This window comes from Borostomias antarcticus, assembly GCF_949987555.1.
Source record: "Borostomias antarcticus genome assembly, chromosome: 11".
Lineage (NCBI taxonomy): Eukaryota > Metazoa > Chordata > Actinopteri > Stomiiformes > Stomiidae > Borostomias > Borostomias antarcticus.
Genome location: NC_140244.1, coordinates 22830889 through 22854971, shown reverse-complemented (window position 1 = coordinate 22854971; position 24083 = coordinate 22830889). Strand labels below are relative to the sequence as shown.

The following is a 24083-nucleotide window of genomic DNA, read 5'->3' as shown; positions in this document are numbered from 1 at the left end:
GTGAAAAAGGAGGGAAAGCAGACCGGACGTACAGTCACCCTTTGATGTGTCTCTCTGCTGCCATACCTAAAGCTGCATGCATTCCTCCCATGCCGGAGTGGTCGTAACCTGTTTGGCTTCCTCTGTGCCCTCATCCTTCCTTCCTCGCTTTCAGGCGGGAGGATTCAAAAATTCAAAAACACCCACGCCTGCCTTTTCAAACAGACTTTGCTCCTGCTCATTTAAGTCACATGCTGGCCAATCCCAGGCCTATTACCGCACAACATGACAGACATCAAAACAAATATTGAATATGGGTTCATTTGAAATGTGGAATGAAAAACCCAGAGGCTATTTACATTCCAAGCCTGTCATATTGGGCGTGATCATGCATAGCACAATATTAATGTTGTCATGTAAATAAAATAAATATTCTGTATTCTGTGTTAGCAAAATTAGGAGGTGGTGATGATGAATACCAATGGGAAACCAATGCTATGTGATTCCAATGCAGGCTCTAGGCTTATCTGCCCCTCATACATCTCGATTTGACATCGAGAGGGTCTGATTCAGGTAGGCAAATATCACAACACAACTTCAGTACGGTAGCCAATTGATACATTCCCCCATTATTGCATATGACATAAACATTGACAGCTACATTTAGTTGAATTATATGTGGGATCAAAACGATTAGCCTACTACATTGATAACCTATAGGCTCTAGTTCTAATACCTCTTTCAGCTGGTCGAGCTCCTGTCGCACGGTCTCATACTCGATCTCCAGGTCGTCATACTGCTGCTTCAGCTGCTGCTTCTCCTCCAGCACCGCCAGCCCGTACTCCGCAGCCTGGATCTTCTCACGGGTGGTCTCACTCAGCTCCCGGGACAGACGCTCGATCTCGCCTCGCAGCCCCTCCGGTCCAGCCTCGGTAACAAGCATCGCGTCGGGATAACCGTGGTCCTCCACAGACATGTTTTTTACCGACTGGTAAAGATGGATCGACCTCGACGATTTGTTAATCCAACCTTGAAGGATCGCTCACAACCCTTTCGTTGGAATAGATGATTAGATTCTTCTGTATTTAAACTGCATGATTGTTACTCTCGTGTTTCTCGTTGCCGCTCCCGGTCTTATGCTTTTTGTCATGTAGCTCTGCTTTAATTTCCTCCGGCAAGAGAGGCCGCTATCCCTCAGAATTGCTCCATGATTGCGGTTCACTTGTCCTTCGCCTCTCGCCGGCTGCTCGGAGCGATTGAGGGAGCTCTGCTCTGTGGCTGTCAGATCACTCAGCTGGGAGAATTCGAAGATTGTCGCGGTGTCTGCTGGGAAATGAAGTCCTGCAGTACACAAAACTAGCACAGGGGGCGTTACAACGGAAACATCAATCGAACTCGTATCCCATCATGCATTGTTATGTGTGCCTATGTGGAGCACGGAAGTCTTTCGCCAACGCGCTTTTATTTAGGTAAAGGCTAGTTCCCATAAACGCAGAGGCAGTTTAGTGTTAAGCTTATGGTAAAATTAAGGTTAGGGTTAAGATTGTGGTCAAGGTTAGGTTTAGGGTTAAGGTTAGGTTTAGGTATAAGGTTGGTTAAGGTTAGGGTTAAATTTAGGGTCGGGGTTATGGTTTGACCGCACTCTCCGTTCATGGGAACTAGTCTTTACCCTTTTATTTTCATTAAAAAGGCAGTCATCGTGTGTCTCTGCTGCCCTCTGTCGGCGATGCTGCTCTGTCCCCGAACCAACAGCCTCCTAGCTGGTATTTTCATGCATTGCTCTCCTCCGTTGCAGTTCACATCGGTTCACACACTAGCTAGCTAGTAGCTGTCCAAATGGCTACGACCATGTCCTGGGCATCTTATCTGTTAATTCATACGGTGATATTTTCATGGTATGTTTTTACGGTGTCGGTTAATTGCTCGTTAAAAAGCACAGAGAGACATCCAGGGGCGAAAACATATGGAGGGCGATGGAAATATCTGACTTTTCTGAATCTGGTAAGCGCGGCGGTGTGTTGACATCAAGCTGCTACTAGCTAGCTAGCTAACGCTGGGTAGAATAGATCGAATACCTTTGATCTAGCTAGCTAGTACTTCTACTACTAGCTGTTACTGACAGTAGCCTAGGATAGACGATCATGCATTAGCCAGATAGCAAGCTGGCTGTAAATAACGCGTTTTTGCAGCCATGCAATGCATGAGAACCCGGTGGTTTAGGCTATGCGTATTTTATCATATTTTTTTCCGCGCAGGTGATGCAGACCGTGTTCTTCGGTCTGTGTGTCTTGATCGACTTATTCCAGCTGATACTGCCAGCTAAAAGCTTGCGTGGGGGTCTTGCACTTCTCCTGGTAAAACTACGGGACATCATATTCACTGTCCTAGCCTTTCCTGTCGGGACAGTAAGTTTCTGTTCTTCACAACGTATCATGCATCCATTGATCATGTATTATCCGATCGGAGTACCATTCTTAATCAACTTCAGCTAATCTGACCACTGTCGTTTTTCCACAGTTTGTATGTTTATCTTTCTGGACACTGTATACCTATGACAGAGAGCTGGTATACCCTAAATTCCTGGATGAGATTATTCCTCTTTGGCTGAACCATGCGCTGGTAAGTGTCACTGTAACCTTATTGTGTCGCTATGTGGACTTCGGACTGGTAGGTTAATGGATGCAGTTCAAGGCTGTATTGCAGGAGCACAGTATTCATGTGAGAAAGTGACCTAACTGTAAGATCATGAATATCTAGCTATTCAAAGGAATGATCTTCTACAGTCAGATCCTCAACCACATTGTGTGTGTGTGCATGGGCGCACGTGTGTGCGTTGCGCTGTGCAATGTTTTTGTTTACACTGTACACTCATCTCACCTGTAACATATTTGGCCAGTAGAAAGTTGCACTGGTCAACACCACCACAATCACAAGCGGTTTAAACTAGCCTCGCCCACAGTTTTCCGACCCTACTCATCACTTCTTTCACCTCAATATACCTGTTTACTATCCAGTCCTAACAGTTTTTGTCATATTTGTATAGTGAGCGCACAACGCACAGGCTCACAAGGGATTGTTACACATGTAGCCGACACCAGTGACAGTAGTCTGGTTGTTCTTCCATTATCCTTCATTAATTCCCTTTTCTGTCATCTCATGTTTGATTGGTTACAGCACACTGTCATCCTGCCCTTGGTATTGGTGCAGATGTACATCCAGCATCACCGGTACCCCAGCAGATTTAAAGCCATCTTGGGCTTGGCCCTCTTCGCTGCTCTCTATCTGGCATGGTAAGCTCCTCGCTGTCCTCCATCAAGATACCCACACACCACTAATCAGGGAAGGCTACATGTTTCCCCTTTGCATGTATCTATTTATTTGAATGATCTCTCTGTCTTTCCCTGTGTTCCCTCTCCCTGCGGGTATGTCAGGATTCTGTGGGTGCACCATGTGGCAGGGATCTGGGTTTACCCCATCATGGCTCACCTCAGCCCTCTGGGCCTGGGCCTGTTCCTGGGGGTGGCGTGTCTTTCCATGGCCCCCCTCTACCTGCTAGGGGAGAAGCTCAACCGCAAGATCTGGGGCTGCACAGGTGAGAGACTAGAGGTGACGTTTACCTTTGGTGTGTCAAGGTTAAGATTGTTCATTAACAAGCGTGTGTGCGCTCTCCCCCTCCCATCTCTCTCTGAAAGGGCCTCAGAAGAAAAAGAAGAAGTAAGTGTCTGCTGGTGTGTAAGCTGAGCAGCACAGGGCGGAGCAGAGAGGCCTATATCTCACATGAGAACGGACAGGGTAGGATAGGACAGAACAGGACCCAGGCCCACCAGCACTGACCCACCCCCTCCCCCCCAGGATACACTGGGGATGAACATTTCAGACATGCTCCCTTGGACGGAGACAATATTAAAACCAGTACTGTTAAAAGATGTGTCATTGTGGACTAATGGCTCTATGGGATCCATCATGTTTATGTGTTTTAAATGACAGGTTCAGAATTTCGCAATATAAGCCATGTGATAAGGTTATTTACGATTATATACAACGGCCGATATCAACGTTTTGTCAAAGGGTGCAAACCCGATGGGAAGCATACTGTGGCAATATTTTTTGTCAGAACATCAACGGACACCAGTGACCACACGGTGAGTTTCCTGTCTTTGGCAACGAGAGTTTATGGTGTTTTTGAGGGATTTTGTTTATGCACCTATGGATCCGTTGAGTGTGTTAGCGGCGATGGGTTATATCTGCACCGTGTAATGCTAGATTCCAAACCTGTCCTTTAAAGTAAATTCTTAATGAAGTTTAGTTGTATTGTCGTCTCGTCCTCAGTGGAGCAGTTTTGCACTGGTTTGTTTGTGTATGCTGTGTACAACACTATGTATGATGATGATCCATCTCGCTGTTATTCTACTTCTTAATCAGAATGCTGCTTCAATTAATACTGTACTGATTTATGAAAGGGACCTATCTGTTTGTGCACATTTTACCCATAGGATTAATTCACAGTTATAGTAACTTTTAGAGTACATTTATATTTATTATGTCATTTGTTGGGAAGAAAGACCTTGACGAGGTTAAATAAATGATATTTAATGATAATTGTACAAACACATGTATCCATTGTATCCTTGTGTTGAGCGTGATACCATTTGATGCCAGGTGAGGGAGCTATCTGGCCACCTTTCCTCTGCAGGCAACACAGGAGGGTGATAACTAAGGATGCTACAGCTGTTGTTATTACCTCCGCCCCAGCGACAGCAGGGCGTGAGGTCATGTTTTTGGTGGCGTGTGTTTATTGGTTGGTTGATTTATTGGTTTGTTAGCAGGATTACGCAAAAACTACCAGACTGATTTGAGTTCCATGGGCCCACTGAGATCCTTTTAAATCCTGGAGTGGATCTGAATCATGGGGCGGGTCCAGGAGCCGCCCAAACACGACCGGCCATTCACCTCCATTCATTTTTATTTTTTTTTACTTTTTGGCACGGGAGCGAAAAAAATTCCCCGTATTCATTGTCAATGGGGGGAATTGAAATGGTCATATCTCAACATAGGAAGATTACAGTGACACAGGATTTTGGACTGTCATGAAGCTCTCAACCTTATGCATGCAGCAATACCAAACTCGTCCTGCTCGCACGCACGTACGCGTGCACAGAGACACAAAGTGCATTCATGCGCTGAGGTCTGTGCTCTCTGAGCACCATTTCTAGTTGTCCATTCAACACATGTTGTAAGTAAAGAAATAAATGGTAATGTACATGTTTTATATTCGGTATATTGTGCACATGAAAGAAAAAAAACATCTAATTTACAAATGCACAGAATCACACAACACACGGACTATACAAGACTATAGTAGTATTACTAGTCTATGCAGTCCATCCTAGGGCTTGTACCTGGCCGGGCTACACAGATCAGATATCCCACTGTGATCCATTCCCACTCTCCTGAGGTCATCTTGTACTTCCACCTCCCGCATGCCAGAGAACCTGAGTCTAGGCAATAGGCTACTTGGAGCTGCACTACTATGTCATTTATAATGTATGGTCAAAGGTGCAACTGTTCAAACGATCCTAGAGTCTATATTTGACCACAGGTCTTTATCAAACTACAGAGGGTTACAGTAAGTAAACCTAAAATACTGACGCTGAACACAAATGATTGTCAGTCCTCTGATCATAAAATATATTTGATATCATAATTTACAGCATGATGTTGACAGAGTATCTAACTAGATACAGAATTAATGTACTTCCAACGACTGTCCTTATGAACCCATTTTGAAACTAGAAATGGTGCTCAGAGAGCACAGACCTCTGCCCATGAATGCATTTTGTGGCTCTGCGCGTGCACATGCATGCGAGCAGGACATGTTTGGTATTGCTGGGTGAGAACTATGTGCAGGTCCAAACCCAGTGTCTCTGTGACCTTCCCATATCAAGTTATTGCTGTTTAAATTCCCACATTGACAATGAATGGCCTGCCCAGACGTATTTGGGCGGCTTGTGGGCCCGGCCCATGCTTTGGATCTGCTCCAAAAATTAATAGGTTCTAAGCCCGCCCATGCTACACCCCTCCACCGAGTTTCATGAAAATCGATCTGGTCTAATCTCCCTCGGGCCACAGCCCAACTTTGCCCCGCACACCCCAGTCCAAACCCTGTGTCTCTAACGCTCCCACACAGGCAGCTGTTCCTTCTAAGTTTTGTTTTCATTGCTGGGGCTACACCACTCCACCGAGTTTCATGAAAATCGGTTTGGTAGTTTTCATGTAATCGTAGTCCAGGTGAATGGCCAGCCTGGCTGTGTTTGGGCGGCTCGTGGAATCGTCCCGTGATTCGGACCCACTCCAAAATTTAGTGGGTTCTAAGTTGGACCATGCTACACCGAGTTTCATGAAAAGCATAGTAGTAGTTTTTGCGTAATGGACCTGCCCTGAGATTCGCTGGGGTAGTTAAAAATAACTGTAGGTGAATCGGTGTCTGGCTTCGTTCTAAGTTTTGTTTTCATTTTGTGTAATCGTAGTCCAAAAAATGACTGGAGGTGAATGGATGGCTGTATTTGGCTCTATGGCGCCCCCCTCGGGTAACAGCCAGCAGGGGGCAGTGCAGTGCACTCCGGGTTCTCCCCCCACACACCCCAGTCCAAACCCTGTGTCTCTAGCACCCTCACACAGGGAGCTGGCTTCGTTCTATGTTTTGTTTTCATTCATGAATCTGGCCCGTGATTTGGAACTTCTCCAAAATGTAGTAGGTTCTAAGGTGGCCCATGGTACACCCCTCCATTGAGTTTCATAAAAATAGTTTTGGTAGTTTTTGCGTAATCATAGTCCAAAAAATAAATGGAGGTGAAGGACCAGTCCAGCTGTGTTTCGGTGGCACGTGGACCAGACCCGTGATTCGGATCCACTCGAAAATGTAAGGGCATGTAAGTTGGCCCATGCCACACCTATCCAGCGAGTTTCATGAAAATTGGTCAGGTAGTTTTTGCGTAATCCTTGTTCAAATAATGAATGGAGGTGAATGGCCGGCCGTGTTTGGGCGGCCCGTGGACCTGACTTGTGCTGCGGATCTGCTCCGAAAACATTACCTCTCGCTGGTAATGAATGGGGGATTTTTTTTGTTCCTGAGCATAAGTCCAAAAAATGAATGGAGGTGAATGGTTGGCCGGCTCTTGACCAGTCCTGTGATTTGGATCCGCTCCGAAATGTAACTGGTTCTAAGTTGGCCCATGCTACACTCCTCCACTGAGTTTCATGAAAATCGGTCTGATAGTTTTTGCGTAATCCTGCTAACAGATAAACACATGCCACCAAAAACATTACCTCTCGCCCTGCAACGCTGTTTCTAGGGGCGGAGGTCACCGAGCGCTCCATTACTAATGAGTTAAACAAATGAAATACGGCACCACATCCAGTCAGCGGTCACTCATCGTCGGGGAGCTTTGACGTGTGCTTTGTGATGTGTCATAGTTGTTGAACGTCAGAAACGTGCTTCTCTCTCTCTGAGAACGCAGCCTTAATCAGCTTTATCATACTGTAAGTAAGCCAGTCTGATCCTGACCTGGCTTTGCTGCTTCATCACTTAGGTCTTGGCCCTTTCTTGAGCAAGATAGAGTACCTGTACAGTATATATTTGGATGCTCCAATCCCTTATTTCCCAGCAAATGATTGCAATGCAGAAGACTTTTCATTTGATGTAATTAACAATGTAACCTGTATGGCCACTGTGCAGATACTCAAGACCATGAATGAGCCTACAGTACAATCAACTTTATCTAGTGGTGTTTACTTACTGTACTGAATGCAGCATGACTATCTGATTATCTCCAGATGATTGATACAGAGGCAGACTGACAGAAGAGCTTGAACCAAGATGTTTTTTGCCGCCAACGTGGGACCCTCCTCCTCCTTGACTATATTTGTGGTAATGGGATTAGTACTGTAATCCGGTAAAGTCAGGAATAGCCCTGCTCCTCAACCCCCTGGACTACAGTTAATGTAATGACTTAGAATTTACCAGTAGGGATCCAGATAGCATAGGACGTTAGATCAGCCTACTGGACACCTCTGATGGTTCTCTCTCTCACTGAGCCCCCCTCCATGGAGATGGGGATGCTGTGCTCTTCCATCCGAGGACACATCCCAGCACCTGAACAGAGAGAGTTAACACCCCAAAGAGGGCTGTAGTGGATGGTGTAGATGCTCCACCCCTCAGAGCTAATCTGAGGTGAATTAAATCAAGTAAGGCCATGGTGGGGCATGTCTGCTAAGCCTGAGAGAGAGAGAGAGGAGAGAGAGAGAGAGAGAGAGAGAGAGAGGGAGAGAGAGAGAGAGGACTGCAGAGGAGGCAGATTCATTGTTTGCCAGATCTCATGATGGCTTGTGGAGTAGTTTTCTATTGATGCCTGAAGATGCTGATGATCACTAGTTCTACCACTCTGTCATCACAGGTAAATACATGTTTATGATTGCATTATGTAGCTAGCACTGCTATTGTTCAAGGGTATATTGGATCTACCGTCACAAATGACATCAGGTGATGAGCTAGGCAGCTGCTGTCTTGAAACTGATCCCTAAAATGGATTATGAGTAACGGATTATGGTGTCAACTTCTACTTTTGACTGCATGTCCGACAGTCAACTGTTTAACTATGGAATATTTTGAGTAATGTTCAATAGCGCTCTTACACAACATGCTATTTTTCAGTTCAACATTCGCTGTGTGTGTATCTGTCTCAAGACCTCGTCATGGCAGTGGACGTGGGTCTGAGTGAGCAGTCTTACAGCCCTCCACCAGCAGAAGAGCCGTGGAGTCCCCTACCACCTCATGGAGTTCGGTAGGACCGGTCTTCTACTGTAGACCAGGACAGAGTAGGACAGTTGTATTCCTATAGATATGGACATGGTTTTATGTAAATTACTGGACTGTACATCCTTTCGTATTGAGCTGGTATTTCCTTTAGCTTATTCTACAGTGTATATTGTACAGTATACTAGTATTGTAGTAGTACACTAGTATTCTGTACCTGATACTTGGGAGTCAGAACAGGGTGCAGTGTTACTAATTATGTTGTCTGGTGACTAATGCCAGAGAAAGGTTAAGTGAAACCCTCCCTGAACACCTGAGCTTAGCTGCATGGGGATTGTCCCAATTCAATTGTGTAGCTTAAACGTTTCAGGAGTAGATCTACACAAGGGTTAATTGTGGGAGAAACATGGGACAGGATCATTAGTTAATGCTGTCCTTGGTCAGGCTTGGAGGTCAACACTCTACTAACATATTGAATGGAATGCTCAATTCTCATAACACTCTCTCTCTCTCTCTCTCTCTCTCTCTCTCTCCCTAGTCTGGAAACCCCGGGCAAAGTACACAATCGTGGGGGAGGCTCTGCGCTATGTCATCCCCGGGCACATGCAGTGCTCAGTGGGCTGTGGGGGTCAGGCCTGCAAGTACGAAGACCCCTCCCGCTGGGGCGCAGACCACCAGGCCATAAAAGGCCTCTACTCCTCCTGGTGACACGGACACTACTCCACTCAACTCCAACTCAGTTGTAGTCTACCCAACTCGTGTTTTATTGCCTTTCTTACATTGTGTTTTTTTCATTTCAGGGTCACTGACTACCTACTTGCCATGGCAAGACCCTCCACCGAAATCATAGAAAAGTACAAGATCATTGACCAGTTCAAAAGGTATAAAAAAGTTCCAACACCAAGTCTTTGTCAGGGTTCTGTAGTATGGGGAAACAGTATCTGTAGGATCAGTTCAATGGGAGCTCCGCTGAGTGTGTGTGCATGTGTGTGTGTGTGTGTGTGTGTGTGTGTGTGTGTGTGTCCAGCTGTGGTGTGAAGACGGTGATAAACCTGCAGAGGCCGGGGGAGCACGCCAGCTGTGGAAACCCTTTGGAGTCGGAGAGTGGGTTCACCTACCGGCCAGAGACCTTCATGGAGAACGGCAGTAGGAACTGCACCATTCCTCTACTGTACCAGAGATGGTCATGAATGTGTGCGCGTGTAGTTTCTAGACCCTTCCGTCAGGTTGCATGAGTGTAAGACAGGAAAACATCGGCCGCCTGTCTGTTCTTTCTACATCGGCATAGATTGAATCCACAATGGTCCAGCTATTGGCACAGATGAGGTACTGTGTCCATTAATAAGCCATTCCCATTCTTATACCTTTCAGTATATTTTTACAACTTTGGCTGGAATGATTACGGAGTGGCCTCCCTGTCGACCATCCTGGACATGGTGAAGGTCATGGCCTTCGCGATGGAGGAAGGCAAAATGGCCGTTCACTGTCATGCTGGTCTAGGGAGAACAGGTAGAGGACAATGACTACTCAGTATTCAGTCCCTAAAATGCAATATATTTCTTTTTTAAAACACTTAAAACAACTTATCTAAACTTGATCTATTCAGTTTTCATTGCTCATTGCTTTTCCCCAGGTGTGTTGCTGGCATGTTTTCTGGTCTACGCTACCAGGATGTCGGCTGACCAGGCCATCACGTACGTGCGTGCCAAGCGTCCAAACTCTATCCAGACCCGAAGCCAGCTGCAGTGTGTGCGGGATTTCGCCGGGTTTATGGTCCCCCTCAGGAGCGTGTTCTCCGGTGCCGAGCCCAGGACCGGCCCGGTCAGCCTCTCCCAGTACCTGACCCGCCAGGGTCACATGCTGCACGGGTACGAGCGGCGCCGGCTCAGGCACCTGCCCAAGATCATCCAGCTGGTGTGCAGTCTGCTGCTGGACATCGCCGAGAACCGCCAGGTCATAGAGGAGGACATCCTGGAGGTGCCCGACATCACCGCCGAGGTGGAGATGAGGATCCGTCACTTCCATCGGAGTTTTGGGCTGGACAGAGGCCGGCCCCGCCTCCCAGGCCTGCCCACCGTCCCCAGGCACGCCAACGAGCCTCCCATCTTCTACCACCGCAAGAGCCTGTGCTACAGTGACTCGGACCTGCGGCGTTTGGGCTCTGATCTCAACCTACTGTCTCGACCTCTGACCTCCCTCTCCCAGAGCAACGTGCCCGGGGCCTGCAGCTCCTCCCAGGTTTCCCGGCCAGGGTCCATCACCTGCTACGGCTCCACCGGGTCCCTCTGGGAGCAGAAGAACTTCCTAGCGGATTCCCCCCTGCTCAGGAAGCTGAAGCAGAAAGCCATCCAACGCAGCGGGTCTGTGGGTGACCCGCAGAAATCTCCCAGAGGGGGCAACTTTTTCACCAGGTGGAGGGCAGAGGTGGCCACCGACAACGGCGGGAAGTCTCGGGACAAGGTCGAGGAAGAGGAGAAGTCGGAGGTGCCCTTCATCACCATCCAGACGGAGCTGTCCCTGGAGGCCAGGAGGCTGCTGGTGGCTCAGGCCCTGGCTGTGGACCTGCAGCAGGAAGGAGAGCCAGAGCACAAACACAGAGTCTCCATCTGGCAGGTAAGAAGGTTATATAAAAAATAAAAAACGTTATTATTCATGGCATATCTGAGCTCCATTTGCAAAAAACTGAGAAAGAAAAGACAACAAACAACAGAGGAATCAGAAGTCTAAGTCTAATAGTCCTACTTGATCTCATGCTCATAAAACCAAAGTTGAAATTTATCTGTGTGTGTGTGTGTGTGCGCACAGGCAGAGTTGAACCTGCAGGGGGCGTGGGAGAGGCTGTGTATGGAGCGGGACCCCTTCGTCCTCGCTGGGCTCATGTGGCTGTGGCTGGAGCAGCTCAGAGAGCCGGTCATCTCCACCACAGCTGTCCAGGGCCTGGTCCCCAACAACGCCAGCCCCCAGACCGTCCTCAACACCCTGGACCAGGTCTGTCCTCGGTCCGACCCAGACCAGCTCCGGTCAAGCCAAGTCCTATACCATACTAAATTCTTTTCACCATGTTATATTTTTTCATTTGATCTTTTTTGGGGGGGGAGTGCCGTGCCATTACTCATACTATAAAATCAGGTCGTAAAAGAGGACTGTGACAATTGCGAAACTACATCTTAAATGATTTGCAGTTAATCCCTTTGGGCTTTGTTTGACCACCCCCCAGGGTGCCAGACAGTCCCTGACGTGCATCCTCGACTGTATGGCTCACATCCTCATCATCCCAGAGAAGGTAGAGGCCGCTTTCCTGGACCGCACCATCAAGGCTTTCACTCAGGTACATAAGACCTGCACGGCACACACAAAGACTATATTTCTTGTGATTAAATGCTGTTTCTGAATGACCCGTGTATCTCTCTGCAGTTGGAGAAGGTCTCGGTGAAGGGGAAGGAAGTGTACGAGACCCTGACGGAGATCCTCAAGCCCGTCCTCCAGGACATGAGGCGCACCGCTGTGAAGGAGGATCAGATGACAAACTTCCCATCTATGCCCATCTACCCTGCCTCATACCCCCCCTGAGCTGCTTCCCCCAATCTATACACACCTGTTCCACTAGGACCACAGCCATAGCCTATATATATTGTGCCTTCCTGTAAAGTTTATTTTTTCCTCAATTTGAGATTTATTTTGTCATGTACAGTACTGTTGTGTAATAAGATGTAATGGTAAATAGTTGTTTTTAAATTATCTTACCTGAGCGTTGTACTCAGGTAACATCCCAGTAGACCAGTAAGAGATTGTTTTATTTGGTTGACCTTGGTCAACTGTCAAGTTTGGTCTAGCTTGAATGTGGGGCATTTTTTATGCGGTACACGCGTTAAAACTCTGGTTTTACTGTCCATGCACTGACATACTGTACCTCAGCACCAAGCAACGCAGTCCAGTGGTTGTACCTACCTACCTATACACCCTTGTATAGAATACGCATGTTTTATTGAACAAAAATAAAATATCGCACAACAATAACCCCCACCAAACAATTGCATAATAGACCTACCAATGTGACAGAAATAATCACATGTCCCATTTAATCACAGAAGGGAGCATTAAGGCACATTTACAGTATTCAGACAAAATATAGACATATCCATGTGTTATAAGCTGCTTTGGTAAGACCCTCATGATGTTTTAGGAGCTGAAACAGTAGGCCTTGAGGACATCCTTCCCGTCCACCGCCTCCGTCGACGCCACGATGCTGGAGTAGTCGCACGCTACTTCGGTGAACCCTCTGTTAACAAGGAAACAGAGCAGACGACGGGAGAAAATGTGTCGATTTGACTTATCATTACTTCTGCATGTCTTGGTAGTAAGCTGTATAGAGTGCAGGCTATACATGCTGATCCAGCGACAGAGCCAGGCGCGTCTCTCTGTACCTGGACATGGAGTGCGAGCCGCCCAGCAGGTGGTATCGGCTCTGCAGGGTGAGACCGCGGTCCCCGTCTGTCTTCCACGTCAGCACTCGCAAGGACAGGTCCCGGGAGGCGCTGACCACGCGGAAGCTATCCTGAGGAACAACACTGTGACTTTCACCATCTAAATAGATATTACCCAATGCCAAAGTGATTAAAAAAACATATCTAGCACATTGAAGTAGATATGCACAAGAAGTAGGGGGGCGGGTACTTACCACACAGATGGAGGTGATTGGTCCTACATGGTCGGTGAAGCTGGCGAGCAGCGTGCCAGTGAGAGAGTAGACCCTGAGCGCTCTGTCAGCTGCTACCACCAGAGTGCTGCCGCTCTTGGCCTCCAGGAGAATGTCTGAGGACCAGCTGTCGAACATCAGGTCAAACGACGCCACCTGCTGGACTGAAATGAGAGGTGCTCACGACCACGGACCAAAGGTCCCTCGGCGCACACACAAGGTGCACGTTCACAGCAATTATGCATGAAAAAATGCATTTAGAAAGACATGAGCTTATTAGAGTGACAGCTGATGTATTTATTCAGTGAATTACTTAAGAACCGGAACACATCATTACCCTGTATCTCTGATTTATATCTGTTCTTCTTAACGCTGATATCAAACACAGAGAGGGTCTTGCTGTTGTTATTGTTGTGTGAGCGGTTTTTGTGGTGGATGACGGCCAGTCTGGCGGGCTGGGGGGGCAGAAAGGCAGCCGCAAAGCATCCTGGGACTGCCAGACACTGGCACAGAGGCTCCTCCCCCTCAGAGGGAGCCACCAAACTCTGACTGGAGATCACCTGACAATGACGTCACACCATGGACACACAATATGCCACATGAGGATTAGTATATTCGCATTAAGAGTGATGAGTCATCCTTACTTCAAATTAAAGGCCCTACGAGGAGTTTCGGGAAGCGGAAGTGTTTTCCGCCCAAAAAGACCACATTTCCCATGAGCCTCCCCGCGCACCATTACACAAGGTCGTAAACCTTAGCTACCTGAGCCGGGTGTTTTGAAGACGGAACGATCGCCACTGACGAGGTAATTACATAGGTCTTACTAGTAACGTTACTTTTGACAATATAGAACGGTCATATTTAAATTATTCTTTGTCTTGTCAGCGGCGTAGGCTACTGCAGTAAATCGTTTCGTCATTCAAAGGAAGTTCTGGACGACCCGACCACGAAATAATAATCTAAAAATAAACTACATACAAGAAACGACATTTGTCGAAAATGGACACATAAACAAGTATGGGTAATGTATATTCACCCACATTAAAATGAGACTGTTTCGTAACCAAAAATAAACTCCTCGGGGTACCTTTAAATTAAGTATCAACACGGAAGTGACGCGACTACCTTTGGACTTGAATCGATGTGATTCTTTGTACCGGCCAGGATCCATTTTCTGTCAGGTGAAGCCAGGAGCAGGTTGACCTTGAAGGTGTCACACACCACCAGGCTGGACAGCTTTGACAGTGATGGACCACTAAGAGCATGCACAGCCCCTTGACTGGTCCCCACCTCGAAGAAAAGGAGTAAGAAATCAGTATTCGTGGGTATCTGTATGTGTGGGCGTGGTATGATCAGTTGTTTTCAACTGAAGACACCATTTGAATAATTCTGGTTAACAATCAGACTCACTGAGACATAAGAGTGATCGTCTATGCTGAACTGTAGTAAGGTGCATTGTGGAGATTCAGAGGAATAGGAGGCCGTTTCCTCTCCAGTCTTCCCCTGCCATGTTTTGATGACTCCCGCGGAGTCTGCAGTGATGACCACTCCGTGGTGAGCATCGACAACGAGGCCGGTCAGAGGACTCTGCACAAGACTGCACCACAGCTGCTCTCCCTGGTACAGTGGGTGGATAGGCACACAGAGGACAGAATGATTAACTAATATACTAACTACTAATAACTATCAACTATGTTTAGCCACTGTATATATCTTCCTAAATACCTCAAAGAGTAACCATGTTGACTAGGTGTAAACCCAAAATATTACCAAATGTTTGGGCTTACACACAGTGAAACACATCAATCCTGATCTTCATTTTGACGTTTCGTTGCAAAAGTGATATTCGTGGTCTTTTAGTAGTAAATCTGGCTGGTTTGTGCCCCTATTGAGTCAAGTATGCATGAGAAATCCATGATGTAGAATCAGTAGAATCACCTTTGCTATTTCTATGCCATCTCAGGGGAGTGGCTCTTAAGAAGTAGGGTGCTTTCTAGGTGTGGGTGTGGCACAACTCTACCGGAATGCATTTTTTGAAAATGTGGGGTTGGGCAAAGGCTTAAAATAAATTGCTTAATGAGACATACCATCTAGGTGGTTCATTATCTAGACTGACAGGGAGTAGTAGACCTAAAGGACAGACCTTGTGGATCTCCCACGCCCTGACTGTACCATCAGAGGACGCGCTGCACACGATGGGGCTGCGGCTCCAGACGTCAGAGCCCTGAGGGGTGTTGCCATGCAGGTAACCAAACCCAACCACCTTGCCTGGGTGAGGTCACCCAAAAGAAAACAACATTTATAAAGTAGCGTTTTGATAGGCTTTGATATAGGCTTACAGAACCGCAACCAACCGCTTCAAGCAGAGCGCCCATATTAGGCCTACCTGTATGACCTCGGAGGCTTTTGCAGGTGTACCCGCTGGACCTGCCTTTCGCCATCTTCAGCTCCAGGTGAGAGCGACGGAGGTAATACTCCTTCCACGGCTGCTTCCCGTGTTCGGCACACACCACTGCGATATTACAGAAGCCCCATTGCTGGAGACACATCTTCCTGAATGAGACATGAAATAGCTACTTTAGGATTTGATCTTTCTGTAATTTAGACAGATTATTAGATAGTCTCACTTCAGTGATAATGCCATATTGCTAAAGGGATATTTTACCGCCACAACCACGGAGTATCTGCAGCCTCGTGCCAATTCTGAAAAAAAAAGCAATTCAACAGGAACACGGAATATTTCCCATTCATGCATTTTATGCTACATCTGAATTCTTACTTCCGCAAGTTCGTCCTACCTTACAAACACTGGAAACAGTGATTAAATCATCCTCTTTAAAAAACGAAAAAATATGAATTAGGCAATCATGTGTTAGAAACGGATCGTTCATGTTCACTGACAAAGCAAACTATCTCCTATTTATGAGTAGCCTGTTTCCGTGGATTATTAGGTTATTCTATGGGGGTGTTTATTCTCAGTATGCAACTTTTTTTCTACACCAACTACGGAAAGGCTGGGAGGACAAAATTTCTCAAACATTTATTTTTTAAACGCACTGTTTGGACTGTGGATAGAAATAAGAAAGAACGAAGCTGCTTCCAATGATGGCACTCTCATAGGGACACACTGGCAATTTGGGGCTACAAACTGTTTATTTTTTGCACGAATTGTGTAGAACCGACACCAATAATCAATACCATTTCATGGTGAGCGGCGTCAACCCGAATTGCTCTGCAGATGGCGCTATTATAAAAGGTGGCGCGTCGGGAGAGACGCACTGACCACGCTGGGCTTTTACGCGCAAACTGTTTCAGAGCAGCAATGATACTTGAGCATCTTCAGAATGAGCGAAAAGGAAACCAAACCTCGCAACTTGAATGCATGTTAACATTTAGAAATGTAAAATATCAAAGCTGCCATTTACGGTCTGTGATTATTCTGATTAGCCTTTAAATTTAAATCCAGGTTCAATTACTATTGACAGTGATATAGGCTCATGTTTGGTTATGTGTATTTTACTAATAGTCCTAATGCTGTCTGGGACAGTCAAAAGCCAACCGATTAAAAACAGGTGAATCTAATGACACAACTAGAATATGAGAGATTCAGCCCGGGCGGGATTCCTCATGAGGGCCCCGTGCGTTCTGAACACGCCCCAGAGAGATGAGCCAGATATATAGCCGACCTGCGGGTAGTCGAGAAACTGTGAGAAAGAGATAATCGCGGCACAAGCACTTGCTCATCTCTGCTACCTGTGACACCTCGCAATGAGAAGACGGCGCAGCAAAGGGGCTACGTAGGGGGAGTTTACGGATACGTAACACCTAATACATCAATGATTTGATGTTTTATCTGTTTGGGATATAGGACTTCTACGTTTATACTCACTCGGAGATACGCTGGAACTACTTTGACCGTGACTAACGATCGGATAATACCTTTTCATCAGTTCTCTGCTCGCTGTATGAAACTGAGAGCGGAGGCATCATGAGTCGGAGAACGCGACGTTGGATTTTTCGGGTTTTACTTTGCCTTGGGATTGTGTATTTGAAAATTGGGTGAGAAATACTGACTATTTTGAAATAATTAATGCGGCACATTTAGCCTATTTCTCGTTAATAGATACTGTCCAGCTGTGAGGATATTTTAAATTGATAAACCATGTAGGCTAGATATTCGTGTAGGCTATAAGGGTTTAGCCTATATTAAAAGTTTATAAACTATCATAGGATACAGCCATTCTGTTGTGTGGGCTAAATATTCTGTTCTGTAGTAGGTTATTTAGTGGTCATGTCTATAAAGTAATACTTAATGCATTGTTAATTGTATCAAGATCCAATTGTGTTTCTGATATGTTTTCCTAATGTCTAAATTAAAATAAGTCTATTTTAGTGACCACATTTATAAAACAGCACAAACCAAAATAGTTTGATATCTCAGAAAAGTTAGACATAACCATAGAGTTGAACTTTGTCTTTATGTCTTTTCTCGCAACTAATGGTCTCTCTCTGCGTGTAGACCACAGTAACATTATATTTTCAATAACCTCATATTGAGTTTTTCGTTATCTGTCTACAGCCTGCTTTACAGTGGCCGTTCATTAGCCACATATGAACTGCGAATTATGTTCAGGACTATGCAATTAGTTAGGCTGCAAGGTTTGGATTAATTTATTGACCTACACAAACTACCCCAAACTAGAATGTTTAATTGGCTTATTCAACTATTTATAAACATGTATCTCCCTTCACAGTGGCTTCTCGTCGGTGGTCGCGCTAGGTGCGAGTATAATCTGTAACAAGATTCCCGGTTTGGCTCCTCGACAGCGGATTATTTGCCAGAGTCGTCCCGATGCCATTATCGTCATCGGAGAGGGAGCCCAAATGGGCATCAACGAGTGTCAGTTTCAGTTTAAAAGCGGGCGTTGGAACTGTTCTGCGCTTGGAGAGAGGACGGTCTTCGGAAAAGAGTTGAAAGTGGGTATGTTGCCTATCACTTTAAGTTTGTTTAGAATTTGGAAAATGTTTTGTTTTGTTTTTATTGTTGTTGTTTTATGTGTCCATGAAATGCTCCCCAATCCTGCATAGTCTATCCCTGTAGAATATGAAATAATCTCAATTTACAGACATGCGTAATATTGTGCGTCATCAGAGCTGCACGAGGCCACGCCGGCATAGTGTACCTACTCAAATGAGACTTTTCACAATTTAGATGCTGCTTGCTACTTGTTTAACGCCTCAAAACAACCCCTCCGTAGCACAATTATTAATGGAAGATTAATATCACATTGTTTTGTTTGGTCTGGTACTGTAGTCTGTGTGATAACCATTATAACTTTCCAGAGGATCCGGTTGAGGTAGTGTCATGTACACCAGGCCTTGTCTTTCAAGTCAGTAGGGCTCTGAACAGGTCTAGGTAGCCTATTTGAAGCCAGAACTGTAACAAAGCTCCTGTGAACATTGACAGCCTCTCTATTCAGCTCTGCACAGTCTCAGGAGACACATATTCACTGGTCTTTATCCCTTTCTAATGTTGGGTGCTGTGGCTCTCACTGTAAGGATGTAGATCTTACCACGGGTATAAGTTACTGGGAGGAAAACATCTACATTATGAAAATAAAGACTTGAAGTACTGAATTGCACTTAGAGGATGAATTAGAGAATTAAAATCGAACACCACCACTGGCTAGACAATGGGCTCTCAGCAAAGATGGATGTTGACTTGGCCTAGCCCTAGGGGATGGATGGCCTACACTTCATACAGATGCATGTTCATTTCTGGCATCGAGTACAGGCTCTCTAAGAAGGAGACGCAGTTGGCTGAAAATGTGGGAGATTCTTCCCACCTCAGTCAGTTCTCTCATGTCTATTACCTCACTCATTGTTCTTATATCTAGAACAAGCACAGCTGTGTGGTGCTGTTTGGGGTATTTCTGTTGACGTGAAGGCGATAATCTTCTCCTGCCGTCGGAGAGAAAGCGGCGGTCTCTCACAATATGTCGCCTTACGAATGAAGGAGTGGTTTAAGACAGTGAAGAGCCTGGCGTGGACAACCGTGCCAAATAGATTGGTTTCACTGATCAGATTAGGCATAGTAGCAGAGTGGTTTGAAATGAATGCCTTTGTTGCTGTCTGGCTTGAGGTGGGGTGCAGCTTGTGCACTTGCTTGAGGTTTAGGAACAAAAAGACTGGCTTGTATTTCTGCAGCTCTTTGCACACTAGACACTGCCAAAATACAGACAGACCCTCTTCTCACCGAGCATTGTGAGTGGCAGATGATTGATTAGATTTCCACTCAGCGCCGAAATACCTATTCTTACAGAAAGAATAGTAATATCAGCAGTGGACTCCGGTTTCAGCATTTTTGTGGGTTAAACTTGACATACTGTACAGCAGTGGCCTTGCAGCCAGTAGAGTTTCACCTGGGGTTCACATTACCAGGTATGGAAGAGTTCATGCCATCCTTTGTTTTTATCCGAAGAGCTCAGAAGTCCTGGGGAAAAATTAACAACGGCGCAGTCAGGACTGACTGACTTTGTGCCGACACACCTTCTTTTTTGGCCCGGAGCCTATTGGCTCTATAAAAACGTCCACATAATTGATGCCTCAATATGAGTTTTTTTTTTTTTCAATGGCAAGGGCATACATCCAAGATGTTTATCAAAAACAGGGCAGCTCCACAGGAGGAAATAGGGAGTAGGGTATCATGTTTGTTTAAAGAGAAGACAAGAGCAGTTTGTTTACGCAGATATGATGGATCTGGCCATCAATAGTTGTTTACATATGGGTACTGTAGACAGATTAGTATAGATTCTAGTGTTGCTATGAATATGCAGGTTTGGACAACAATCCTGTATTTGGTGCAAGAGGTTTTCCATTGCCTTACACTCAGGGACTTTGTAAAGGGCTCTCCCTTATAAACATGACAAGTTAACTTTAAATTATTTGTCGATAATTCAAACACTCCGGTCTACGTAAATGATTTCTCAGCTGGACTTGGGAGAGATAACCCCACAATCAAGATGGGTGGATGTTAACTCCCTATGAGATTACACATAGCGTACCAGTCTGTGATCAGATCAATAGCAGTTCCTCTCCTACAGTTCTCTTATTCATACTGCTTTATTGACTATTACGGTGGGGAGCCATTTTGGTTCAAAGGCAGGACAGTTTCCAGGTCACTCTCCAGAACACTGCAACCCTTGAGTGAGTCAGTAAGTCAGTAAGACTCTGACGTAAGCACACACTCTATTAATGTTTAATCTGCATTCTGTGTAAATATCCACATTTCCTTAAATCTCACACCTCACATGTATCACGCTATTCAACAAGTGAATAGTATTCAGAAAGAAATCACTTGTCTGTATCAAAGTACATCTGGGGGGTCTCCAAACTCTCCGCCCACGTGTCTGAAAAAGTACATCCTCAAACAGCTAAAATCCCGCCGAGAAAACACAATATCATATTAGTCGAAGACACCCAAAACAATCCCTTGTCTAAGTTTCCTGTGCTTGTGCTCGTCCGCAGGCAGCAAGGAGGCGGCGTTCACCTACGCCATCATCGCCGCCGGTGTGGCCCACGCCATCACGGCGGCGTGCACGCAGGGCAACCTGAGCGACTGCAGCTGCGACAAGGAGAAGCAGGGTTTCTACAGCAAGGGGCAGGGCTGGAAGTGGGGGGGGTGCTCGGCGGACATCAGCTACGGCCTGGGCTTCTCCAAGGTGTTCGTGGACGCCCGCGAGGTCAAGCAGAACGCCAGGTCGCTCATGAACCTGCACAACAACGAAGTGGGCCGCAAGGTGGGTGACGACGTGCCGCGCCCTTCCGTTGATGTTTTTGTCTCTGTTGATTTGAACGTTTAGATGGAAAAAAAGTCCCACCCAGTACATATAACTGTAGAAACCCCCTCTTTGAGCATGATAAGGCGAGTCAAACTTTGACATTGTACTCAGGGGTGTAGTGGTAAACACAGAGGTGGGTAAACTCAGTTGAGTGCATTTACCCATCTTGTTTCCCCTCGTCGATTAATACAGTTAATCAGAAAATAGCTGAGTAAACTCTTACATTTTAAAGAGGTGGGTAAACCGAGTTTACCTGGGTTTACCCTCCACTACCCCCCTGATTGAACTGTACATGACATTAAACAGTAATCACAGAGACGTGAGAGCAGAGAGCTGAAGAGCAGAACGGTTAATTCTGTGGATTAGGGAAAGTAAGACTGGGTTCAGTAACCATGGCTGTTGGGAGTCAGTAGTCTCCACCACGCTCTGGGAGGGCGAGCCTGCCAGGGATCCGGGCTTCGGGGGCCAAGATGGAACAGGCTGGGTAATAAAGGCGTGCTTTTAGGGGAAGAGCCGCCATTTAAGTGGCAGGGTTTGATTACAACTCAGATCCTTGAGCTGAACGCAGATTGACACTGTACAAAAAGGCATTCGATCGGCCCCCTATGCTCTTCCCTGCTTGAGATGTTTGCGGTTACAGTACTCTGGGTTTATCACAAAGCCTGTTTCTCTAATATCATACGCACTTAGCGAGTGTCATGGGGTTGCGCCGCAGGTACAGCGAGCAGATTTGATCAGAGCAAGGGGTCAAGTGTTCTCCCTGTGATTGTACAGTAGCTTGTGCAAGGCGTGAGTGGCGTGACTACCCCTAAAACGGCAGGAACCTATTGTGAGGCGGATATTCAGATGAGGGCCCCCGGCCTGTGCATCCATGGTTGCAGCACGCTGCATAGAGACTCCACCGTGTCTGGAAGTCAGAGAATCAGCGGAATAATCTGCCAAACAGTTTGGGCGAGGCTCCACTCTACCACACTGGGGTTAGTGAAGAGGAAAGAAGCACCTCTCCCAAGTCAACCCCACTCTTCTCTCTCTCTCTCCCTCTCTCTCTCTTTCTCTCCCTCTCTCTCCCTCTCTCCCTCTCTCTGTATGCCACAGAAGTCTGATTCACACCACTAACACGTACCCAGAGTGAAAAGACTGCTCCCACACATTGTGTCCAACAGCTCACTGCCGCCTTTCTGTGTGGGGCCTGGATTCACATGTGCTTATCTAGACGGCTAAATTGCCTCTCAGTGAACCAACTACTCTCGTGGACTCAGACTATCTGTGTTTTTCTCTTTTTTTCCCCTTCTTTCTGGTAATAAATGGCTTCTCTGTTTTGATTGCCCCCCCCCCTCCTTTATTTATGCTAATCAAAGCAGCGACACTGAGCAGGAGAGCGGTTCACAGCTCCCAGGTCGAATACGAGCAGACAAAGCCTGTCACAAGTGTTGGTCACAGAACCGCTGATGGATTAGGGACTGGGAAGCAAAGTGGCCGATGAGAAGGGCTTACCACCGCGCCTTCTCTCTCGCTTGCCATCTCTAAGTCAAGTTGATATGACGGTGAATCAAAGTCGAAACGAGGCGCAATGTTGTTTTTCCCTCGTTCGAGAATAGTGGTTTTAGTCACAGTTATGGAACGTGGAGATAAGCAAAATACCAAACCAGACGTGAATCACTTAAGCTAGAGAAAATGGAAGCAGCTTGTCTGTTGTTTGCTGACATTCCATCTTCATTGGCAGACACTTCTCCTTCTCATCAGTACAGGATTTAACAGTAATCCCAGTCACTCAGCACCTCAGATAGTCACTCCTGACATTCGTGTGTTTGTGTGTGGTGACATGACGTGCCTGAAATCCGGTACAGAATTTGGCTTCTGTGTGCCATACCACAGAGCTAGTAGGGCTGACTTCATTACTCACCACTACAGTAGCAAACGTCTGATCTGTTGATCGTTATGCACAATTCCCTGGAAAAACATGACGCCGTTTCCTCGTGTCGGCCTTTCTACACCTCAGATGAATCGGTACTGTGTCATCAGCCTAGACTGGTAGTCTGACCTGTTGCCGTGTTGCTTTGTGTTCTAGGTTCTGGAGAAGAACATGCGCCTGGAATGCAAGTGTCACGGCGTGTCGGGCTCGTGCACCACCAAAACCTGCTGGACTACACTTCCCAAGTTCCGCGAGCTAGGCTACATTCTCAAGGAGAAGTATGCCCACGCCGTGCACGTGGAGCCCGTCAAAGCCAGCCGCAACAAGCGTCCCAAATTCCTCAAGATCAAGAAGCCGCACTCCTACCGCAAGCCCATGGACACGGACCTGGTGTACATAGACAAGTCGCCCAACTACTGCGAGGCGGACCCGGTGACGGGCAGCATGGGGACGCAGGGCAGGGTGTGCAACAAGACGCTGATGCAGCAGATCAGCGGCTGCGACCTGATGTGCTGCGGCCGCGGGTACAACACGCACCAGTACTCGCGCGTGTGGCAGTGCAACTGCAAGTTCCTGTGGTGCTGCTACGTCAAGTGCAACACCTGCAGCGAGAGGACAGAGGTGTACACCTGCAAGTGAGAGTATTTATTGGACGGGCCGGCGAGTGAGAGAGGAAGCGCGCGTGCGTGTGTGTGTGTACTCTGTGTGTGTGTGTTTGCATGGGACACAGTGGAACTTTATAACCTCCAGGGTTGCCGTTTGGCCGTCCAGCCAATGAGGGACTAAGGTGAAGATGGAGCCGTGATCTTATTTGCACATGAAGCCCCTTCTCGCCCCTCCGTG

At 46.6% G+C, this 24083-nt stretch overlaps 5 protein-coding genes across 6 annotated transcripts in view; 3 read left to right on the top strand and 2 right to left on the bottom strand.

The window, feature by feature from the left end:
• The window catches only part of LOC311315268 (protein bicaudal D homolog 2-like), a 55599-nt gene extending 54438 nt beyond the window's left edge, over positions 1 to 1161 (bottom strand). Inside the window, exon 1 of the mRNA XM_084445892.1 lies at positions 716 to 1161. Within this exon, the coding sequence (XP_084302018.1) occupies positions 716 to 955 (240 nt within the window). The 5' untranslated portion in view covers positions 956 to 1161. The remainder of the gene's footprint in view (positions 1 to 715) is intronic.
• Positions 1162 to 1785: 624 nt separating this feature from the next.
• adtrp1 (androgen dependent TFPI regulating protein 1) lies at positions 1786 to 4534 on the top strand. Of its 2 annotated transcripts, none has more exons than XM_084445378.1 (6): positions 1786 to 1980; positions 2235 to 2384; positions 2497 to 2598; positions 3154 to 3269; positions 3411 to 3571; positions 3680 to 4534. In XM_084445378.1, exons 1-6 carry the CDS (start codon positions 1816 to 1818, stop codon positions 3718 to 3720), a joined length of 735 nt encoding a protein of 244 aa, XP_084301504.1. In that variant the 5' UTR covers positions 1786 to 1815; the 3' UTR covers positions 3721 to 4534. The 2 variants fall into 2 exon arrangements, with proteins under 2 accessions (XP_084301504.1, XP_084301505.1); XM_084445379.1 differs by having other exon boundaries at positions 3672 to 4534.
• A 4196-nt stretch (positions 4535 to 8730) lies between these two features.
• ptpdc1b (protein tyrosine phosphatase domain containing 1b) lies at positions 8731 to 12361 on the top strand (the record flags this gene model as incomplete). The annotated part of the gene is made up of 9 exons (XM_084446175.1): positions 8731 to 8752; positions 9330 to 9495; positions 9592 to 9672; positions 9819 to 9937; positions 10163 to 10300; positions 10425 to 11404; positions 11597 to 11779; positions 12009 to 12119; positions 12206 to 12361. The coding sequence occupies 9 exons, from the start codon at positions 8731 to 8733 to the stop codon at positions 12359 to 12361; spliced, it is 1956 nt and encodes a 651-aa protein (XP_084302301.1).
• A 581-nt stretch (positions 12362 to 12942) lies between these two features.
• On the bottom strand, positions 12943 to 16378 carry fbxw12 (F-box and WD repeat domain containing 12; the record flags this gene model as incomplete). The annotated part of the gene is made up of 10 exons (XM_084446174.1): positions 12943 to 13070; positions 13216 to 13346; positions 13470 to 13651; positions 13825 to 14047; positions 14613 to 14777; positions 14898 to 15104; positions 15631 to 15755; positions 15874 to 16040; positions 16153 to 16190; positions 16286 to 16378. The coding sequence occupies 10 exons, from the start codon at positions 16376 to 16378 to the stop codon at positions 12971 to 12973; spliced, it is 1431 nt and encodes a 476-aa protein (XP_084302300.1). The 3' UTR covers positions 12943 to 12970.
• A 1097-nt stretch (positions 16379 to 17475) lies between these two features.
• Positions 17476 to 23879, top strand: wnt7ab (wingless-type MMTV integration site family, member 7Ab; the record flags this gene model as incomplete). Its single annotated transcript, XM_084445954.1, has 4 exons — positions 17476 to 17546; positions 18242 to 18468; positions 21015 to 21286; positions 23397 to 23879. 4 exons carry the CDS (start codon positions 17476 to 17478, stop codon positions 23877 to 23879), a joined length of 1053 nt encoding a protein of 350 aa, XP_084302080.1.
• Positions 23880 to 24083: the final 204 nt, after the last annotated feature.

Bases quoted from the DNA above. Each gene is read 5' to 3' on its own strand.
- adtrp1 (XM_084445378.1), top strand. From the start codon at position 1,816: ATGGCTACGACCATGTCCTGGGCATCTTATCTGTTAATTCATACGGTG. The intron at 1,981-2,234 runs GTAAGCGCGGCG...TTTTCCGCGCAG, and splicing joins ATCTGACTTTTCTGAATCTG to GTGATGCAGACCGTGTTCTT. The intron at 2,599-3,153 runs GTAAGTGTCACT...GATTGGTTACAG, and splicing joins TTTGGCTGAACCATGCGCTG to CACACTGTCATCCTGCCCTT.